The sequence below is a fragment of the Coloeus monedula genome (assembly GCF_965178545.1).
Source record: "Coloeus monedula genome assembly, chromosome: 4".
Lineage (NCBI taxonomy): Eukaryota > Metazoa > Chordata > Aves > Passeriformes > Corvidae > Coloeus > Coloeus monedula.
This window is the reverse complement of record NC_138784.1, coordinates 64,617,584-64,636,171: the sequence shown is the minus strand read 5'-3', so window position 1 is coordinate 64,636,171 and position 18,588 is coordinate 64,617,584. Positions and strand designations below refer to the sequence as shown.

The following is an 18,588-nucleotide window of genomic DNA, read 5'->3' as shown; positions in this document are numbered from 1 at the left end:
CCTACTCAGACATAATTGTATATATTTCTAAATGACAGTCTAAAGTAATCTGAACTCTGACAGAAGTTCAGAATAAAATTGTGCTCCTCCATAGTGACAAAGAAAAAAAAATGAAAAAAAAAAGATTTTTTTGAGGACTGTACAATTCTGAGCAGTGTCAACTAGCAAAAGGACATAATTAAAAGTATGACACAAGCAAGGACACACAGGTAAATAGTGGTTTTCCTTGCCTGTAAACACTGTGAATCACTAAATATTTCATATGGCAATCCCAGCCTGAGTGGTCAGGATACCACCCAGCTGTTGAGTCAAGACTTGAGTGTCCTTCTCAACTCATCATGACCGTAGACTGATGAAGCAATGAAGCTGCATGTTCACCATACATCACCAGAAGTAAAACTGCAAAATTTAGGTTGCGTTTGTCTCAAAAGCTTTTTAAAAAGTTGTTGATTTTTCAGTACCTCCAGGAAATTAAAAGCTGTTTTTAAAAAGGTTATTATATAAAGCCATGAGAATACAACAACCTGGTTTCAGCCACTTTCCAAGATAGAACTGTTTTACCATTATGTTAGATCCTCCATATTGCAGTTTCACAACCACAGGCATAATTTCACTAAGACTCCCTGGCACGTAGAGTAAGAAAAGACAATGAACCAGAATAATAATGGCCTAAACTACTAATTTTATAGCAACATTTGTATCACACAAACTCTCTTAAAACATTACACTTGTTCACGCACAGCTAGAAAACAACTTTAATGAGGGGGAAAAAACCCACACTTTCCAGGTTCAACATCAAAATACAAGTTAACATTATCCTCAAATTGCTGACATTATTTGATACTTTAAGTTAATTTTAAATGAGCCCAATAAACAGCTTAGTCACATTAGGCATCCACTGTTGACTGAAAAGCTGCTTCTGCCGTAACAAAACCAAGGCAGGTATCCCTGTAATGCAGATACAGCACTAAACTTACCAGCAGTCATCCTTCCTCCACTCAAATCCAGAGGAGTTCTGCCACTGCCACAAAGAACAGGATGAAAGCCTTAAAGCAGTGCTCCAAAAGAATCATTACTTTCCATGTGCATTACAAGTAAACCATTAAACCTACATCTCCTTTTTGAAAGAGAACATCAAAAACTGTGCAATGCACTCAAAGTTCTTTTCAAGTACTTTATCTATGCATCACTGTTCTCAAAACAGCATTTCAGAATTGCAAATTGTACACAAGCAAATGAGAAACTTGTCACTCCCAGGTTCACACCTTTCAGTGGAAGTTTTACCATGTTTTCCAGCTAGCCTTAAGAAAATCTGCAGCAGCCAAAACACAAGGAAAAATGTAAAGTTAAATTAGGAAAACCCCAGACACTCTTAACCTAAGGACTGTATCCAGCAACCAGCATGAAAAGTACTCTTCCTGCCATGCCTGCTGAGCCCCTCCCCAAGTTGTCTTGCAATCCAAGGTCATAATAGTTTGTAAATAAAAAGAAATTAACATACTTGCTTTCCCCAAGGAAGAGCAACAACTCTGCTAAAACTGGATACCAGCATTCCTAGGATGCTGCTCATGAGAGTTAATTTTCAAACTTTGCCCTTCACTTCATCTCAGAAAAACCCCAAAATGCCAAAAAAAAACCTGAAAACCAAAAATACAATCACCCCAAACAAACAATTTTTAAAAAATTTAATATCCCTAGATGCCTATTTGGGGAGGTTTTTGTTTGTTTGGGAAGTTCATCAGGGCAACAGCAGCAACAATAAAATACGAATCAGATGCTGTGCTGGCTGCTGTGTATCAAAACCTGTTCTTTATGAACAGAGATGTACCAAACATGTTATGTATGATGACACACAGAGACATCTGGCAGCATGTCCACGCCTGCCTGTGCCTCCAGTAAGATGTCAGAGGCTGAAAAGCTGATACTTTCCCAGGCCTCGGTATTCTGCCCACAAACCACTGCAACTGATCCTATTTCTACTGCTGCATATTTCCTTATAAGCTCATGCCCTTTATCATGCACCAGCCAAAGCAGGAAGATCTCACAGACACAGCACAGAGCATGTAGTGAGAACCAGCTTTCAAAATCTGATTGGAAGTAGACTCAACTTAGCCATCTTCACTTCCACAGCAAACTCACCAATATCTGAAGCAAAGAAAAGCCACAGAAAATAACTGTCACCCAAGGAATACTTGTTTTGCCAGTGAATTACACAACAGTCTGAAATAGCAACAAAATGTTGACTATCAGGATTTCTGAGATTTATTTCAGGTTCTGGTAAAAGAACACTGCGTGCAGTTGTTGCAACTGATGCAGCCATTTCTGGAATCTCTGCCCTCAGCCTCAAAGCCTGTGCAAGTTTCCTAATTTTGTTACATAATTGGTTCATGGCTCCATTTGAAGTAACATGACACAATCTCATAAATACCTTACTCATAAAAATAGGGGGGAAGGACTCTGAAGTGAGAAGTCCAAGATTCTGCACCTCCCATAATTTACTTTTGAGCCTGCTGCGGTATTAATTAATTAGCAAAAAGCTTCTAATATTTAAACATATTCTACTGTTCAATAAAGTAGAAAAATCCAAGACCTTAAAGGGAACTATACTCAAGTTAATTTTGCTTCTTGTCTTCTATAAGAGATGTCAGTTTAAAAATTCTCACCAAATACAGTAATTGCTGTTAGCACACTGGATCTACAAGCCACTTCTGAAAATGCTGTATCTTTTTAAAAAAAATAAATAAAACACAGCACATAGTCAATCTCAAGTTCTGTTCTAATTCCTGATTTTTGCACTGAATACTACATGCACACACATACATATGCCTTTAAACATTTGCAATCTTATACTGAGAAATCCCTGAAACATTGCATATATACATCTGCTCTTACAACTGTAAGAACTTTATTAAGGCATAGAATTCCTATAAACACCAAGTTTTTAATTTATATATATAGCTGCCTTAACAAATACTTGGGAGAAAAAAAATCCTCCAAACACAGTCACCACCTTGAAATAAGATGCCATGCTCCTTTCTTCTTTCTTGAGATTCTTAATGCAATAATAAATCTTGCTCACTGGAAATACTGACTTGTGTTTAGGAAGACATGTTTATCTGTCACCAGGCACTGCACAGCAGAGTTGTGGCTTCTTGATGACTACAGTCAGGAAGCTGAAAACCACCCCTAAATCACCAAGTTTGCATCATGTTCTACAAATAGTTATCCAGCAAGTTTTTGAAGCAGCTGAGGCATGAAGTGGCTGAGTTGTCAGAAAAAGCCGCTGTCTCTTATAACAGCCACTGTTCTGTAGGAACACAGTTGAAAATGCTGAGCTTCTATTCTTACAAAAAAAAAAAAAAAAAAAAAAAAAGGTCTCTGGAGTGATCCAAGGAAGGAATTGCAGTGTAACAAGCCTTACATGTGTATCTGGCAAGGTCCTCAAAACAATCATTAAAAATGGAACACCATTATACCCGAAAGACTATCTGATAGGGTCTAATCAGCAGTTTCTGCACAGGAAGATCATGTCTCAGTCTATCAGTATTTCTGCACATGTCAAACTAGCTGATAAACAAGAGCAAGTGATAGAATATATGTGGACTTTCAAAGAACCTTTGGAAAGATGTCAAAGATTTCCAAATAGTCTGTTGTCTATGGAAAGCAAACATTGCCACAGATCAAAACCAGCCACAACACAGAACAAAATTTGGAATCAACATTCTTCACTGCAGTCAGCTAACTGTACAATGAAGATTAACAGCAGCATCCAGACTGCATAGAGCAGCCTATTGATCACCTGATACCGGTGTCCAGAAGCTCCTTGGATCACACACCACTGGCCTGTAGCTCTTCCATTCAGTGCCAGTCCAAGGCAAAGTGCACACAAATCCCCATTCTTCTTCACACAGAAGCACCCTGATCCTGAAACCAAACAGACTAAATTTTCCTAGTCTGGTGTCTTTATGTTCCACTAGCTTTCACATATCTTAGCACCCTATAGTGACAGAGGCAGATGTTCAGGGCCTCATCCAGCATACAGTCCTGGTGACTACCTTTTTAAAGGATGAGAGTATCCAGAAATTGCAAATTCCAGGTAAGTATGCCAACCATCAGACTTTGACTAGAAAGATGAACACAGAAACTCACCATGCCATTGCTCATCAGGCCCTGACAGGATAGCTGTAAGGGTAAGGGTATTTATTTGTAAGGTAGCTTACAAATAAATACAGATGCCCCACATTGCTGCTGGCTCCTGGGGCTCTAAACACAGAACTTCAAGCAGAAGCAATCACCCCCTAAAGACACGTCCACACAACTGATGGCAAAGGTCAGGATGGCCCAGTAAGACTCCACAAGGGTTTTAACCACTCTAAACCAGTATCACCACAGTACACCATCCTTAGTCACCAGCTTCCAGCTCGGGAGCCCATGGCACAGGAACTGACTGCTGAGTCCACAAGCAGCTCTAACATGATTTACCTCCACAGAGCTTCAGGCCATGCAAGTGCAATACAGTGAGCACTAATAGCACTGAGGCAGCTCTGACCACGGCCAGCTTGAACACTCTGGATCTCTCCTCTAAGCCTTCTCAAGCACCATTAACACAGTTAATCTGGACTAATCAGGGCTATTTCCCCTCTCCTCCTCCTATTTGGACCAGTAGACTAGAGCTTTTATGAAGTGCTGCCTAAATTAAGTTCTGAAATGGAGTGAACTGAGCCCTGTCCTATTATTCCAAAATTTCAGCTTTTGTAAAAAGGTCCAGCAGTGCTCACTATATTTATCTTTTATACTTCAAAGAAGAAAAGAACACCTGAAGTAGTAACATTTCTAGACACCAGTCTTAAACTAGCAAATCTTAAGAATATGTATGAACTATGAATGAACAGGCAAAATAAACAGAATTCACTATCTACCATGTCAATGTTATCTGTAAGGGAAGGCAGGGGGAGTGAACTATAAACACCACTCAAAGACTTAAGAACCAGTATCTCAAATCCAGAAGGGAACTCTGGCAGCTCAGGAACCTCTTCCATCCAATACAATACAGTTGGAAGAGCAGGGAGACCTGAATAAAAGGGGAATGACAAGGAAAACACTGCAGTACAGCTCTGCTGATCAGCTATGCAACCTGACTTGAAACACAGCTGCTTTACTGGGAGAAGAATATTAAAATACTGGGGGAGGTGTTCTGAGAAGGGCTATGAATTACCAACCACTTGAAAGATTCTCCTACTGAAACAGGCAACCATGAATAGAAAAATAAGGCATTATAATAAATTGAGACTAAGAGATAAACAGAAAATACAGTCAAGAAAACAACAGCTTCCCAATAATACAGGCAACTTCATTCATTAACTGAGCTGAGAGGACAGCAAAGCCAAAGTTTTAACAGAGAAATATTATATTACAACACATAAGTAGACTGTTAAATTCACTGCCACAGGAAGTAATTGAAGCCAAGATTTTACTCCCATTCAAAAAGAAAGCAGCTATTTAAACATACAATAACAATAACAACAAGGGGGGAAAAAAAACCACACAGCTGAGGGAATCTCAAGCTTCATAACCCAGGATGCAAGAAAACATCCAGAGAGATCACTGGGCTGTGTTCGGCCATCCAAACACGCCCCTGAACCTGACCCCACAACGGCCAGAAGCCAATACCAAGGAGAGTATGAGCCACACACAGAACAAACTGTCCCTCAGACAGATCAACACGAAGAGTGTTTAGCTGCCAAGCCAGCATCTGCCAACCACCTAAACCCCAAAAGCATCTGGTGCTGGCCAACTTCCAAAATGCAAGGCTTGCACGATTTCACGTTTGATGTGATATTGCTTTAATTTCTTCTCCCACTTTGCAGTTGTGTTTTATTTTTTAAGAACAGAACCACAAATTATTTGCCAATAGGAGTCCAATGCTTGGACTCATTCCAGAAAGCTATCTAGCCTCTTTGGAGTACATCTACCAAGACCACCTCAAATGAGCAAAGAATTAAATACTGAACATTACATGTATTCCCAGCAGAAACAAATTTGGAAAAAATCCCCTTTACATGCATAAATTAAGAAATAAGAGAATAGTTCTAGGAACTCCCTAATAGCCTTCCCTCCAACTAAAAACAAACAAACAAACCCACCACAAACACAACCTGTATTTCCAAATTTCCTGACAACACAATGGCTATCTCTCCATATGTATACGTGTTTGCTCTAACTTTGAAGCTGCTCTGAGATGGGGTTGGACCAGACTGATGACTTCCAATGACCCTTTCCTAAATTATTCTATGATTACATGTAGAGCATATCCAAACATTACACAGCAATACACTATAGTTCTAATTAGTATAAATCTTTTTTCCCCTATGGCAACTTATTAAGCTCTTTGGGTTCTCTTTAAAAATTTGATTATAATTTCTTCAAATAGTTAACCATTCCCTCTGGACCCATCAAGAAGGATCTTTATGATTAACAGCACAGGAAACTCAAGGGAGAAAACATGACATTTAAAGCTTCCCAACTCTGTTATTTCTCACAACACCACCACATGTCTTTGCATAAATGGTGGTCAATTGTCCTCGAAGAGTCAGATGGAGCAGTACCTCTGACAGGTACCCCAAGAGTTTTGTTTTGTTTCCTTCACAAAACAAAAAAATATTAGAGAAAAAACAGGCCTACCTTGCTGTGTGGGCAGAAGCAATTAAGTCTGCCTGTTATTACCATTGTCCTACAGCTCCCTATTGTCCTGTTCCACCCCACCCATCATATTTTTCCTGCCCCCCACCCATCTTAACAACCATCCCAACTGTTTGGCTGGGCTAGTAGCAGTAGGCTACTGCTGATGGCTCAGAGCGTAGCACATAGACTGCCCAACAGGTGCTTACTTCTTGTAGAAGGGAGGGACTCAATTGTGACTGCCTTTTTTGGGTAGGAATATTAATTTGGGTCACTACCTGTCAAAAGTTTTATAAAAATTTGTCACAGTGTAGGTATTTTAAGTCTTTTAGTTGCCTCTAACTTCAGTTTCATCATCTGAGTAAGAAGTGACTCAAATGGGAGTAGACAGACAAAGAAAGCAATTGTACAAGCTTTGTGCCCTTAATAAGCCTTGCTGAAAATCCACATAAACTGTCCGATGATGAATCCATAAACAACACTGTTTATTATTAAAAGAACTTCCTCACAGACAAAGGAAAACCCAAACCCCAATCTTTGACTGTCATCACTCTCACTCACAGGGGTCCTGCAAAAATAAAAAAAATTCTTCAATAAAATTTCTACTAGAAATAAGTAGAAGATAGATACATAGAAAAAGCCAGGGAAGACAGTATATGTAACTTTGAAGAATTAAGAAAGAAATAACGTCCACTGCTTTCCAGTGACCCCTGCCAGCTGTGACAGGAACAGCATTGTTCAACTCCAAGAGCAGCTCCCCTGCTCACTGCCTGGTCAACTGCCTCAAACGAGGTTGACTGGAATTCCTTAACGCACCTGTGTCCCCCTTCCAACACACACCAACACTCTGTTTCCTGTTTCAAAACCTACAGGACTCTGATTTCTCACAGAATTCACACCAATGCCTGGCAGCTATGGATACAGCTGGGATCAACTTTTTGAGACAAGCTGAGCTAACTCTGCTTTGGGAGAAATCCAGTACTACCAGAATACTTGAAATGCTCCATGGAGTTCCCAACAATTACTGACAACTTATTCATATGTCACATTCCACACAACACAAGAGGAAAAAAAATAGAGTACAAACATTGAATTAAACCAACTAGGTTTCCAAATTCTTTTTCTGGTGACTCAGGCTCATGTTTTATCCTTGGTAATATTTATACCCAGCATAAAAACACACATTGGCATTAAAACATAGCAACAGAACGCTTAACTGCACAAACATTCCACTTCAAACATGGATTGGGATCTTAAACACACAAGTTCCAAGCACTGTTCTCAACCTTCACCTTCAGAAATGAAAGTTGCTTGCAAGCACTGCACAGTGGAGTCCGCTGAGGTGATGTGCGTACCTACATTCATAAACACCTTACTGGAACAGAAATAAGACTTCTGAGAAAAGGATTATCCTTTCCAGGGAGTCACAAGTAAAGAGGCAAATCGAAGAAGATCACCAAAATCTTCAGAGCTACAAAAATAGCCAAATACATACAGCTATTTATAACCCAGAGATTTATTCACAGAACAATTTTAGCCTCTTAACCCCAGGGAAACAGAAACTATGATGCCAAGCACTAATGTATGTAACAGAAATACATCCTTCTGCCACTTACTGACCACTCAAAGTGCAGCTGAAGATATTAGGATTCACTTACTAGGATTAACAGGTTATTTCAAGTTTTCTCCCTGATAAAACAGATACCACCATCTGTTTAACATCATCAACAGGAAGATGTAAGCAGAGAAATGACTGATGACACACTATATGTAGTCTCATTCCTATTAGAGAACTCGTGTGTCCAAACTGTAAGACCAGCTGTATTTTCCGTAGGAACATTTCATCACAAAGAATTTCAGAACATTAATTAAAGTACTTTCAACAAGTCAGGTTTTCCAATTAATTACTTTTTCCAGTTAATTATATGACAGATGGATAAGACACTGGCAAATTTGGAACAAAATGCTAGACTCGGCAGCATTACTTTTCAAGTGACCAGTAACATGTAAAAGCACTAAAAGGCAAAACGTCAAGCACAGAGCTTGACACTATGGACTCAAAGTTTCACTGAATCTGATACACCTGAGCAACACAAACTCAGAGGCTAGGAATGAAAAACAAAAGTAAAAGTAACAAACACCCATACACCTAGACAGTTCTAGTACTGGGGAGTAATTTTTCCCCAGCTCCTTTGTTTCTCATAGAAAAGACAACAAATTAAACACCAAGAAAATTAATGCAACAGCAGAAACTTTAAGTGATGCGAAGTTACCTAACATTTTGATTCCCAAGCTGAAATAAGGTGTAGTCAGGTTGCCACTGTTTTAGGGTGGAAAAGGGGGGGAAAAAAAGTTAAAAAAAAAAAGGAAATATGAAAAGAAAAAGAAAACATGAACGACCGTAAAACACAAGAATACAAGAGACGAGGTCAGAAATAAACATGAAGATGCTGACATTTAGGACCTTGAAAGGGAAGGAGAGAAGACATCCTATCACCTGACACAGGCACTGAGGCAGCTCACGGTACGTTCAAGCAGCTCAGCGGGGAGAAGGTGCCTCACAGCAAAGCCGGAGCGGGCAGGCAGAGCCCCAAACACGCGAAGGGCCCCGGACCGTACCTGCACCTCTGCCGCCCGCACCGACGCCAGCGGCGAACGGCACGGCAGCCCGGGCACCGACGGCTCCGGGACGGCGCGGCCGCTGCCCGGCCGAACCCGATGCGAGTCGGCGGCGCTGCGGGCAGGGGCCGCTCGGAGCCGCGCTCGGACCCCCGCCCCGGCGGCGCCGGCACCGCGCCGGCTCCCGCTGGAGGGAACCGCGGCGCCGCGGAGGCCGCGGGCCGCCCGCCCTTACCCCGGCCGGGATTCCCCCGGGAGGGGGTGGAGGGCGGCAGCCGCCCCCCTCCCGCCGCCCGGCCAGGGGAGCCGCGGCAGCCCCATCGGTGATGCACGACCCGCACCTCCGCTGTGCTGTCCCCCAGCACCAAGCGGGCACCGCCGCCTCGCCCCGGCCGCCCCCCCCCCCCCCCGCGCCCCGGTCGGCCCCTTCCCCAGCCGCGCGGGGAACTCGGCGCCCCGGTTCTCCCCCCGCCGCTGCCCCGGCGGGGCGGGGATGCCCCCGGGTGCCGAAGCCCCCCCACCGCCATCTCACCGTTCGCCGGTGCCGCGGGGCAGCGCGCGCCGCATGCAGCGGCGCCGGGAGCGCGAGGCGGCGGCGGGAAGGCGCGCGCGAGGCAACAGCTGGCGGGGGAAGCGGCTGGCGGGGGGAGCGGCGCGCGCGCCCAGGCAGGCAGCGGCGGCAGCAACAGCGCGCCACCCGCGCGCGCCGCCGGGCGGGGGCGGGGCCAGCGCGGACCGGCAGCCAACGGCGCCCCCTCCCGCCCCCGGGGGCGGGGCCTAAGGGTGACAGGCGGCGTCACTGTCCAACGAAAGCGCGAGTAAGGCGGGGCTGCGCTTGATGGACAGGTGGCAGTTTGGAGGCGGGGCCGCTCTGACAGACAGCTTCCATCACCAATTGGCGACCGGGGCGGGGCTCCAGGCTGAGCCGCCGCCGGCCGGGAGGGGCGGCCCGAGCTCGAGGGGCGTCACCGACGGCTGAGAGGGGGAAGGCGGGATTAACTTGAGCGACGTCGCTGCCACCCAATGAAAATGAAGCGCGGCAGGACGCGCCTCCCCGCTGACCAATAGCAGGCGCGGGACCCGCGAGGGAGGCGGGTGGTTCCTTGAGGCGGAGCGGGTGGGGAGGGCCCGGCGCCCCCTCAGCTGAGCGCGGGCCCCGCGGGCCGGGGGAGGCGCCGGGATCTGCGGTAGGTGACGGGGAACGAGGGGGGCTTCGGCCTCGGGGACCTCCGGCACGGCCGGTGAAATGGGGCCTGGCGGGACAAGGCCGTGAGGCCGAGGGAGGGGTCGAGTTTGTGAATACAAAGCTGTGTTTAAGTGGGCTTTTAAACCGGGCCTACCGCAGTATTTCTTTATAAGTATTAAATTACCCATACGTTCGGAATAGGCTCTAAAACGGTATTCCATCGAACTGGGGTTGTGTTTAATATGGTTTCAGTATAATAATGCATTTCAGGACTTTTTTAGGCGAGGTTCAAGGTTTAAATGTATAGGTTTATGTTATCATTACTACTGAGCTGAGTGTCATGTGTAAGTTGCTCTCCTCTTTATTTTTTTCTTCTAAACAGGACAAAATTAGCTATCATAATATCCTCGTTATGCAGATCATCCCACCAAGGTCAGTGATGTTCCTTGGATAGTTTCTCAACACTGAAAATTGTCACTCCCTAATTATGTAGCTCCTATAATAGGAATCAATAGCTTTTTTATTTTCACACTCTGACATCCCTTCAGTGTTCTCACTGAAGAGCCAGTTCAGACCTGTAGCACAGCTGCATCCTTTTCCCAGTGTCACCCATCTTGTTGGGATAGCTGGGCTCTAGCAAAGAATCTCCCCATCATCTTTCTTTCATCATGAGATAATCAAATGCTCCATGTAATCAAACCCTTCACTGTTATGTCAGCTTTATACCCAGCTGTAAGCCTTTAAAATCTGGTAGCTTTCTTTACTTGGACTCTAAGATCTCAAAAGTACACTTGGATTTTCTTCAGTTTTCATCTAAAAATGTCCCTAAAACTGACTGGAGCCTTGCAGTCTTGCCCAGTCCGGCAGTAACATCTGTTAGGTCAGAGAAAGGCAGCAGAACTTCTTCCCATGCTGAATTTTATGCCTGCTTTTCAGAGTTGTTACAGAGTGGTTCTTAGGAAACAAAGTATTTTCAAGTGAGCAACCTTCAAATTGGGTAGCCCCATGTAATACATCTTCAGTAGCTTTGTGTTTCCTCCAGAGACAGGTGATAGCACCTTCTTTGAGTATCTGATAACCTGATACTTCTAAGAGTGTTGAATTTCTTTTTTCCTTTCAGACCCAAGTTTCCAGTCTGTTTCTTTGGTTTCTCCTTTCTCCAGTTTGCTAATGAGAATCACCTTCTTACAGTGTTTGGAGCATTGATTTCTAGAACTGGTTTTGAAAAACATTTTCATTAAAAGAATGTTGAAACTTCATTTCAGATCATGACTCTTCACTTTAGCCACAGACTTGCACTTGAGATTATTGGAAGTGTTTTCAAAATACTCGAAATACTTTAGGCTGGACATAGTAATTGCTCTGTAATCCTCTGCCCCTGCCAGCTGGTTTAGGTTTACTTCTGTAACAAGAGCAAAACAATACTATCTAAACCTCCTCCATTTTTTTTGCCCCCTTAATTCTTGAGTGCTGCTTCTGACCTTCACCTCTTCCCTAAGGAAGAGGTCTTGGTTCCACCCTGTCATGAACTGGCTTTCACCAGATCCTTTGGTGAACTGAGCAGAACTGAAATTGTGAAAAGTAAAATTATAAAATCCTATTTTAAACTTTTTTTTTCCTAGGTCAGCTCAGGGAACTGGCCTGGTTTGGGTCACACAAGTGTCAGCCTCAACACAAAGAGGGGATGCACTGACAGCAACTCCAGTTTAGATTATTTCAAGCAAAACTGCATCTTTTTCTTACAAGAAATCCTACTGCTATCCACTAAATCAAATCCATTCAAACTTCAAATACAGATTGGACAAAATAGTAGATTTGTTGAACTGTGTTGAATCTGAGACACAGATTTCAACTGTAGGATGATTTTAGTGATGCACAAAATTGTTATCCCCTCACTGTAAGGTAGCAGATCATCTCATAACCAGTTGAGACAGCAACTTTTACTTGCCTCCTTCCAGTTGCAAAGCTTACCTGAGCACAGGATTTGTTCAATTTCCTAATCTGGCAAAAAAACTACCCCAGTTAAAAAGAAAAAGGTGGCAGTCGATTTCTGCTTGTTGGGTGAGTTTAGCAGCCATGATCAGGTGATGTTGTGAGCATTGGTAATAACGCAGAGGAAGCAGCAGCGGCTTCTGGGCAGGGGCACTGAGGGCACAGACGGGAAGCAGCTCTTGTCCTTCCCTCAGCGTGTGGTGCTGAGGATTAGCTGCTTCAGAACACGACATCCCACTTTCAGTAATGCAAATATGTTTGTAATCTGGAACAAATCAAAGGTCATTTTCTTATTTCAGATTAAAGACTACTGGTGTTCTAAAGGGAATTATTAAATTTTTAAACTCAATTTTTAAAAATAACTAAAATACCTATTTCAGCACCATTTCACTGGTAAAAATTACTCATTTTTGTAGCATGAAATCTAGACGAAGATCATAGTCCTTCGCACTTCTGTTTTTTACACTTGTAGTGAAAGGCTTTTGACAGATACAGTGGTAAAAACTTTCCAGTTGGGAATATAAAAACTTAACTTTCGTGACTGTAGTGGAAGATGCATTTGTCTTGTTTTTCTTTCGTCATGACTACAGAGCAATTTAAACATCCTGCCCAGCCAATAAACCTGTCAGCCAGTGTCTGAACACTTGAGATACCTGCCAGAAAGCAAACGTTATCTGTAGCTTCTAGTAATTTCAAGATTGCTGGCTGACAGAAAGCTGGGCAGTGCTCGCTGGCTCAGTTTGAGCCCAGCTCGCTTCAGCTGCAGCTCTGCAGACTGCAGGATCTCTCCGAGGGTTCTTTGTGCTCGTTCACATTTTACTGTGGTTATTTTGTTACAGAGAGAGCATTGTTACATTTTGTTTTCAAGTGTTAACTTTGAGTGCCTCAGTACTGGTGGAAAATTGATCTAAACCGTATTCTTAGCATTCAAAAAATCCCTAAATGAGTCTGACAGCTTGTTTAGGATTAAAGTACAGTTTGTTTCATGGAACAAATTTAGATTAAGGCAGTTACACAGCTGACTTAAGGCGCTCCATGGCAATGGTGGACTGGAACAAACACTGTTCAGCTGAGCATGGTAGTTAGGAAAGAAATTCTAGGAAGCAGTATGTGGGTGAGGTTAGGAGTGGGAAAGCAAGAGCAAGGAATTTGTCTCCTTTGTGGAATATGCCTAATGGTGGTGTAGTGCCATCTTTTGATGCCTTCCCTCCCCGTTTTGTTAGGTTGTTGCTGACAGCGAAGGACTTCCTCTCAAAGCTGTTTAAATGAGAATGTCCCTGGCGCAAAGAGTGCTGCTGACATGGCTTTTTACATTACTCTTCCTGATCATGCTGGTGCTAAAGTTGGATGAGAAAGCACCCTGGAACTGGTTCCTCATTTTTATTCCAGTGTGGATATTTGATACAATTCTTCTAGTTATGTTAATTGTAAAAATGGCTGGACGGTGCAAATCTGGCTTTGACCCTCGCAATGGCTCCCAGAACATGAAGAAGAAAGTCTGGTACCTCATCGCAATGCTGCTGAAATTGGCCTTCTGCCTCACCCTGTGTGCAAAGTTGCAGCGATTCACCACCATGAAACTGGCCTATGTGTTTATCCCGCTCTGGGCCCTGCTGATTGGGGGCATGGTTGAACTTGGGTATAATATCTTCTATGTACGAAGAGACTAAGCTATGCCAGGGTTTTCAGTGCCAAGACTAGCACCAAATAACTAGATTATTGCCATTTTGCCACAAATTTGATCTTCAAACTAGAAAGCCAAATGAGTCAAGGTGGAGACTTAAGCTAAAGCAGGCTGAAGACTGAAAGTAGACTTGTTCCATTTTTTAATTTTAAAACTCACATATGCTCTTGTAAATAAAAGTATTTGTTCAACATAACCTGCAAATCAGGTTGTAGTCCCAGCTCTAATTCTTTGAGAGCTAGCTCTAAGAGAACATGAAAGCACACATTTCGGGGTTGAAAATCTTCTGAAACGTCTGAAAAAGGTAGTAATAGGAAAGGGAATGGCAGATATTGTACAGTCAGTAGTGAGCAAGTGTGAAATCTGCTGCAAAAACAATCCTGATACAAGGAAGAGAGTTGTGTTGGGAGTAACAAAGGTAGGGGATCATCCTGGAGATTACTGGCAAATAGACTTTTCTGAGTTACCACGCAGCGAAGGATACAGGTAAATACTGGTGTCGGTTGATACCTTCAGTGGATGGCCTGAAGCTTACCCCTGTCGCACTAGCACAGCCAAAGAGGTGGTGAAAGTTTTGCTTAATCATATAATACCAAGGTTTGGGGTTCCTTTGGGTATGTCCTTGGACAGGGGACCACATTTTGTTGCAAATATGATTCAAGAAGTTAGCCAGATTTTGGGAATTGCTTGGGATCTGCACACACCTTACAGACCCCAGGCAAGCGGTAAAGTGGAACACATGAATGGGACCCTTAAGGCACGAATTAGCAAAATTTGTCAAGAGATATCCATGACATGGGTTCAGGCCTTGCCTATAGCTTTACTGAGGATCTGCATACAACTGAGGCCCTATGAAATACTGTATGGCAGGCCATATCAAATTCCACATGTTCCAGGTGAAATTCACATGAGGGGAAAACTTGATTTGCAGAGATATCTAATGCCTTTAGGTTCTACTTTGCAGAAGCTCCAGAATTTCATCATGTTATCCAGACCCATAGGACTGGACACACCTGCACATCCCTTCCAGCCTGGAGACTGGGTCTATGTCAAGTGGCGGGACAGTGATCCTCTACAGGCCAAGGGGAGAGGACCAGTCCTGCTCCTGAAACAACTGAGAAAACAGAGACTGATACAAAGAAAGATGATGTAGTTTAAATGATTTTTCCTGTGCTTATTATTTACACAGTTGGTAACCCTGACTCAGGTTTGGAACCAAATTTTGCATATGATTCTAGTCCAAAGTGTATCCAAAGACACTCATTTGGATACAAAACTAATAATTGACATGTAAACTGAAGTGGAAGGATCAACAAAATTTGTTTATTGAGAACTTATTATTGAGAACTAATGTAGATCTTACATTGAACAACATTCAAATCTGATTGTATCTTCCACACCCTGGTTTCATGGTTACCAAACAGATCTGGATTAAAGATTGTTTATAATGATTGTAACTATAATTCTTGTTTATAGATGTATACTGCTGTTAGACACACATTACTAGTAGATATTTAGAATATTTAGAATAGAGTCTCGACAAGGTAGAGGCCTTGTCAAGCCTCTAAAGGGGGGAAATGATGCCTTAGGTTTTAACTTCTGTATTTTTCAAATTCTGTACTGATTAGTGTGTAACTCTGAAGTTTCTTGTAGCCTGTTAATTTCTGGTCTCTCGTGCTAGGTAGACATAACAAAGCCTCTCCGGGCCTGTTCTTCAAGGACACCCAGACCGTCCTAGGCCCAAAAAGTATAAACTAAAAGCCTTTGAGAGGGCGGCAAGTGGAGGGGAATTACATCATTAAACTGAAGCTTTAATTGGAGAATTAACCCTGATATGCAAATCAACCAAACCTATAAAACTGTGAAGAACTCGTGACCTGTCGTCCATCTTGGCAATAGGCTGTGGCTCCCAGGGGGTACCTTTGAAGGCCTTTCAAATAAATACCTACCTTTATTCCCTTATTCCTGTCTAGTCTCTGTTTCTAGGAGGTCTCTCAAGGCATCACTAATATGATTACTATTATTTGTTACATGGAATAAGATACAGGTTCTTCACGTGCAGGTAGAAGATGACCTCAAAGAAACCACAAATGTTCTACCCAGAGTATTCAGCACATTGAGTAATCCTAGGAAAGAGGACTAATGTTTTCTGCTACTTATGCTGTAAGCCAAGAAATAACCAGTTAACAGTAATTTCTGTAAGGAGCTAAATTTGCTTTAAAAATCTGTAACAACTGACAGCAGCCAAATAAGAGCAAGAAAAGGAATAAAGTAATACACCTTTTTTTTCTTTTTGGACAGTGAGATTCCATTACCAGTCTAAAACTAAGCACTGTTTTCTAAGCTGCTGAAACACCTTATGACCAGTAGGTTAACCTTAGGGAACACAGTAGCTGACTGTGCCAGCAGTCCTGAGATCCAGAAAAGAGGGAGACAATGGTGATTCCTTTCCAAGCGAGAAATCACCAGTGCTGCAAGAGACTGAAACCACAGGGTGAGTTCAGGACTGCATTTGTACCTGCCCAAGTGGTACTTGAACAAGACAGTTTTTAATGCCTGAGGATATGAAATTTTTGGGGGTGAAGCCTTGGCTTCATGGAGCACTGGAGCAAATGGCACATGGAGCACATGGCAAACTCAGATGTGAGTAAATGACCTTTTCCAGGTAACAAGTGAATAGAACTTCAGGAAAGAACTGGAACTACGAGTGTACTTTGTGGACTAAAGCGCTCTTCCAGGAGATACAATAACCCCAAATTCAAATGTAGCAGTTATCTGGGATATTATTAACATGCATGCTCAAAGTACTGATCCATTTACAGTTCCTAGAGATGGAAGAACATGAAGTGAATGAAAAATAGTCTAGGGTAACAGGACATGCCTAGGCCAAAGTGTCTCACTAACAAAATTTTAATTGTGTACATTCAACTGTACTTGTATGTGGAAAAAAATTCTTCCTGAAATGTTTGGATTTACTCTTGCTGTTCAATCACACAGATGTGGGTAAAAATACAGAGGAACCATATTGTGGAAGACTGCTGAAAGGGCTTTATCTAAGAAAACAACATGTTCCATTCTACGGCAATTAATCTCAATTCAGAATATCAAGTAACAAATGATCTTTAAAATAAATTTCAGTCATATTTACTTCAGAGTGTTGACTGCCCTACCTTGCTAAAGGAGAAACCAAGAAAAGACGAAAGAATTCTAAACCGTAACTGTTGTTAAATAATGCAAAATATTTATAACCCCTTAATTTTTATTATAACAACACATCAGCTTTTATTAAGCAAACCCGTGTACCCAGCCCCAAGTTATGCGTGTCAGGTAATTTATGGGGAGTGCCTAGCAGGAACAGTTTTTAGGAGGTGTATCGATGATTGTGTAGTTCTGAAAAATACTTAATGGAAGGACCTTGCTCTGTGTTTGAGACTTTTTGCCCACTCGTGAGGTTCCTGTGGAGAACTGACTTCCTTCAGTCTTGAGTGATTTTTCAAGAAAACCTGTGATTAGGATGAGCTGGGGGGAGAGGGGAAGAGTACATTCATCTCAGAACATGCTCTTAGAGCTGCTGGCTACAGGAGCTGCAAGAGCGAGCACACACGTGCATGCGCCATGGCTACCTGTGTGTGGGATGGAGAGAACAGGCTTCATCTGCACGTCTCACTTGGTTCCCTTCTGCATATGGGAACCAGGGCCACTGAGCCCCTGCTTGGAATGGAATGCCACTCCATGGCAGGCCATCTAGACCTTGTGAACTTGTTATGGCTGCTTTTAAAATTTATGGAGAAGAGTGTTTAAAGCCCTACCTCCAATTCAGGTAAACTTTGATGACCCACTTAACAAGCAGTGATACAAGTGTGTAACAAGCATTTAAGCACCTCAGACAGGAAGATTTTATCTGCACACACGCTCTCTTAAATGTGATAGGTAAGAGGGACTAAGCATAAAACAATACCCATAGGCCTTCCCCATCCGATGATTCTTGCAGAATAAAAGTCTAGACCCCCTTGTTCAGAGGACACCAAAGCAGCCCTGTGTTGCTCAGAAGAGCAGAGCAGCTTTCCTCAGCCAGGCTGATGATGGTAATTGATCATTATAATATAAAATAAAAGATGGAAGAGTAAGAACTAGCTTCATTGGAACTTGGTGTATTATTAGCAAGATAGGCCATGAATGGTGACTCTGCCCCCGTAATAAACCCCTTCTCTTCCACAGATGTAACAATTATCTGAAAGTTTGGCATCTCTAATTAACTAGAATCACACATGGTCCTTACAAATCTCTTTTTAATTGTTGTCTCTAATTCAATAGAGAAAGATCAGCAGTTTACCAGTTTCAGTTTTGGCTGTGGGTTTGGCTTTTTTTTTTTTTTTTTAAAGGTTTACAAACCTTGAAATGAATGATTTGGAAAGCTGAAGCAGATGTT

At 42.7% G+C, this 18,588-nt stretch overlaps 2 protein-coding genes across 5 annotated transcripts in view; one reads left to right on the top strand and one right to left on the bottom strand.

The window, feature by feature from the left end:
* The window catches only part of PHTF2 (putative homeodomain transcription factor 2), a 62,545-nt gene extending 52,562 nt beyond the window's left edge, over window positions 1–9,983 (bottom strand). For 2 of the 3 annotated variants that reach the window (XM_082280488.1, XM_082280490.1), the window contains exon 1: window positions 9,830–9,983. The gene's annotated coding sequence lies outside the window, so the exon portion shown is untranslated. Of the gene's footprint in view, window positions 1–7,970; window positions 8,033–9,829 lie in introns of those variants that run through there. The other variant, XM_082280489.1, reaches the window with a different exon arrangement.
* Window positions 9,984–10,416: 433 nt separating this feature from the next.
* TMEM60 (transmembrane protein 60) lies at window positions 10,417–16,121 on the top strand. Of its 2 annotated transcripts, none has more exons than XR_014226358.1 (3): window positions 10,417–10,484; window positions 13,699–14,645; window positions 15,124–16,121. XR_014226358.1 is itself a non-coding variant. In XM_082280492.1 (3 exons), exon 3 carries the CDS (start codon window positions 13,741–13,743, stop codon window positions 14,143–14,145), a length of 405 nt encoding a protein of 134 aa, XP_082136618.1. In that variant the 5' UTR covers window positions 10,436–10,484; window positions 10,866–10,915; window positions 13,699–13,740; the 3' UTR covers window positions 14,146–16,121. The 2 variants fall into 2 exon arrangements, 1 of the variants encoding a protein (XP_082136618.1); XM_082280492.1 differs by adding an exon at window positions 10,866–10,915 and having other exon boundaries at window positions 10,436–10,484; window positions 13,699–16,121.
* Window positions 16,122–18,588: the final 2,467 nt, after the last annotated feature.

Coding starts and splice junctions, on each gene's coding strand:
- TMEM60 (XM_082280492.1), top strand. CDS start 13,741: ATGAGAATGTCCCTGGCGCAAAGAGTGCTGCTGACATGGCTTTTTACA.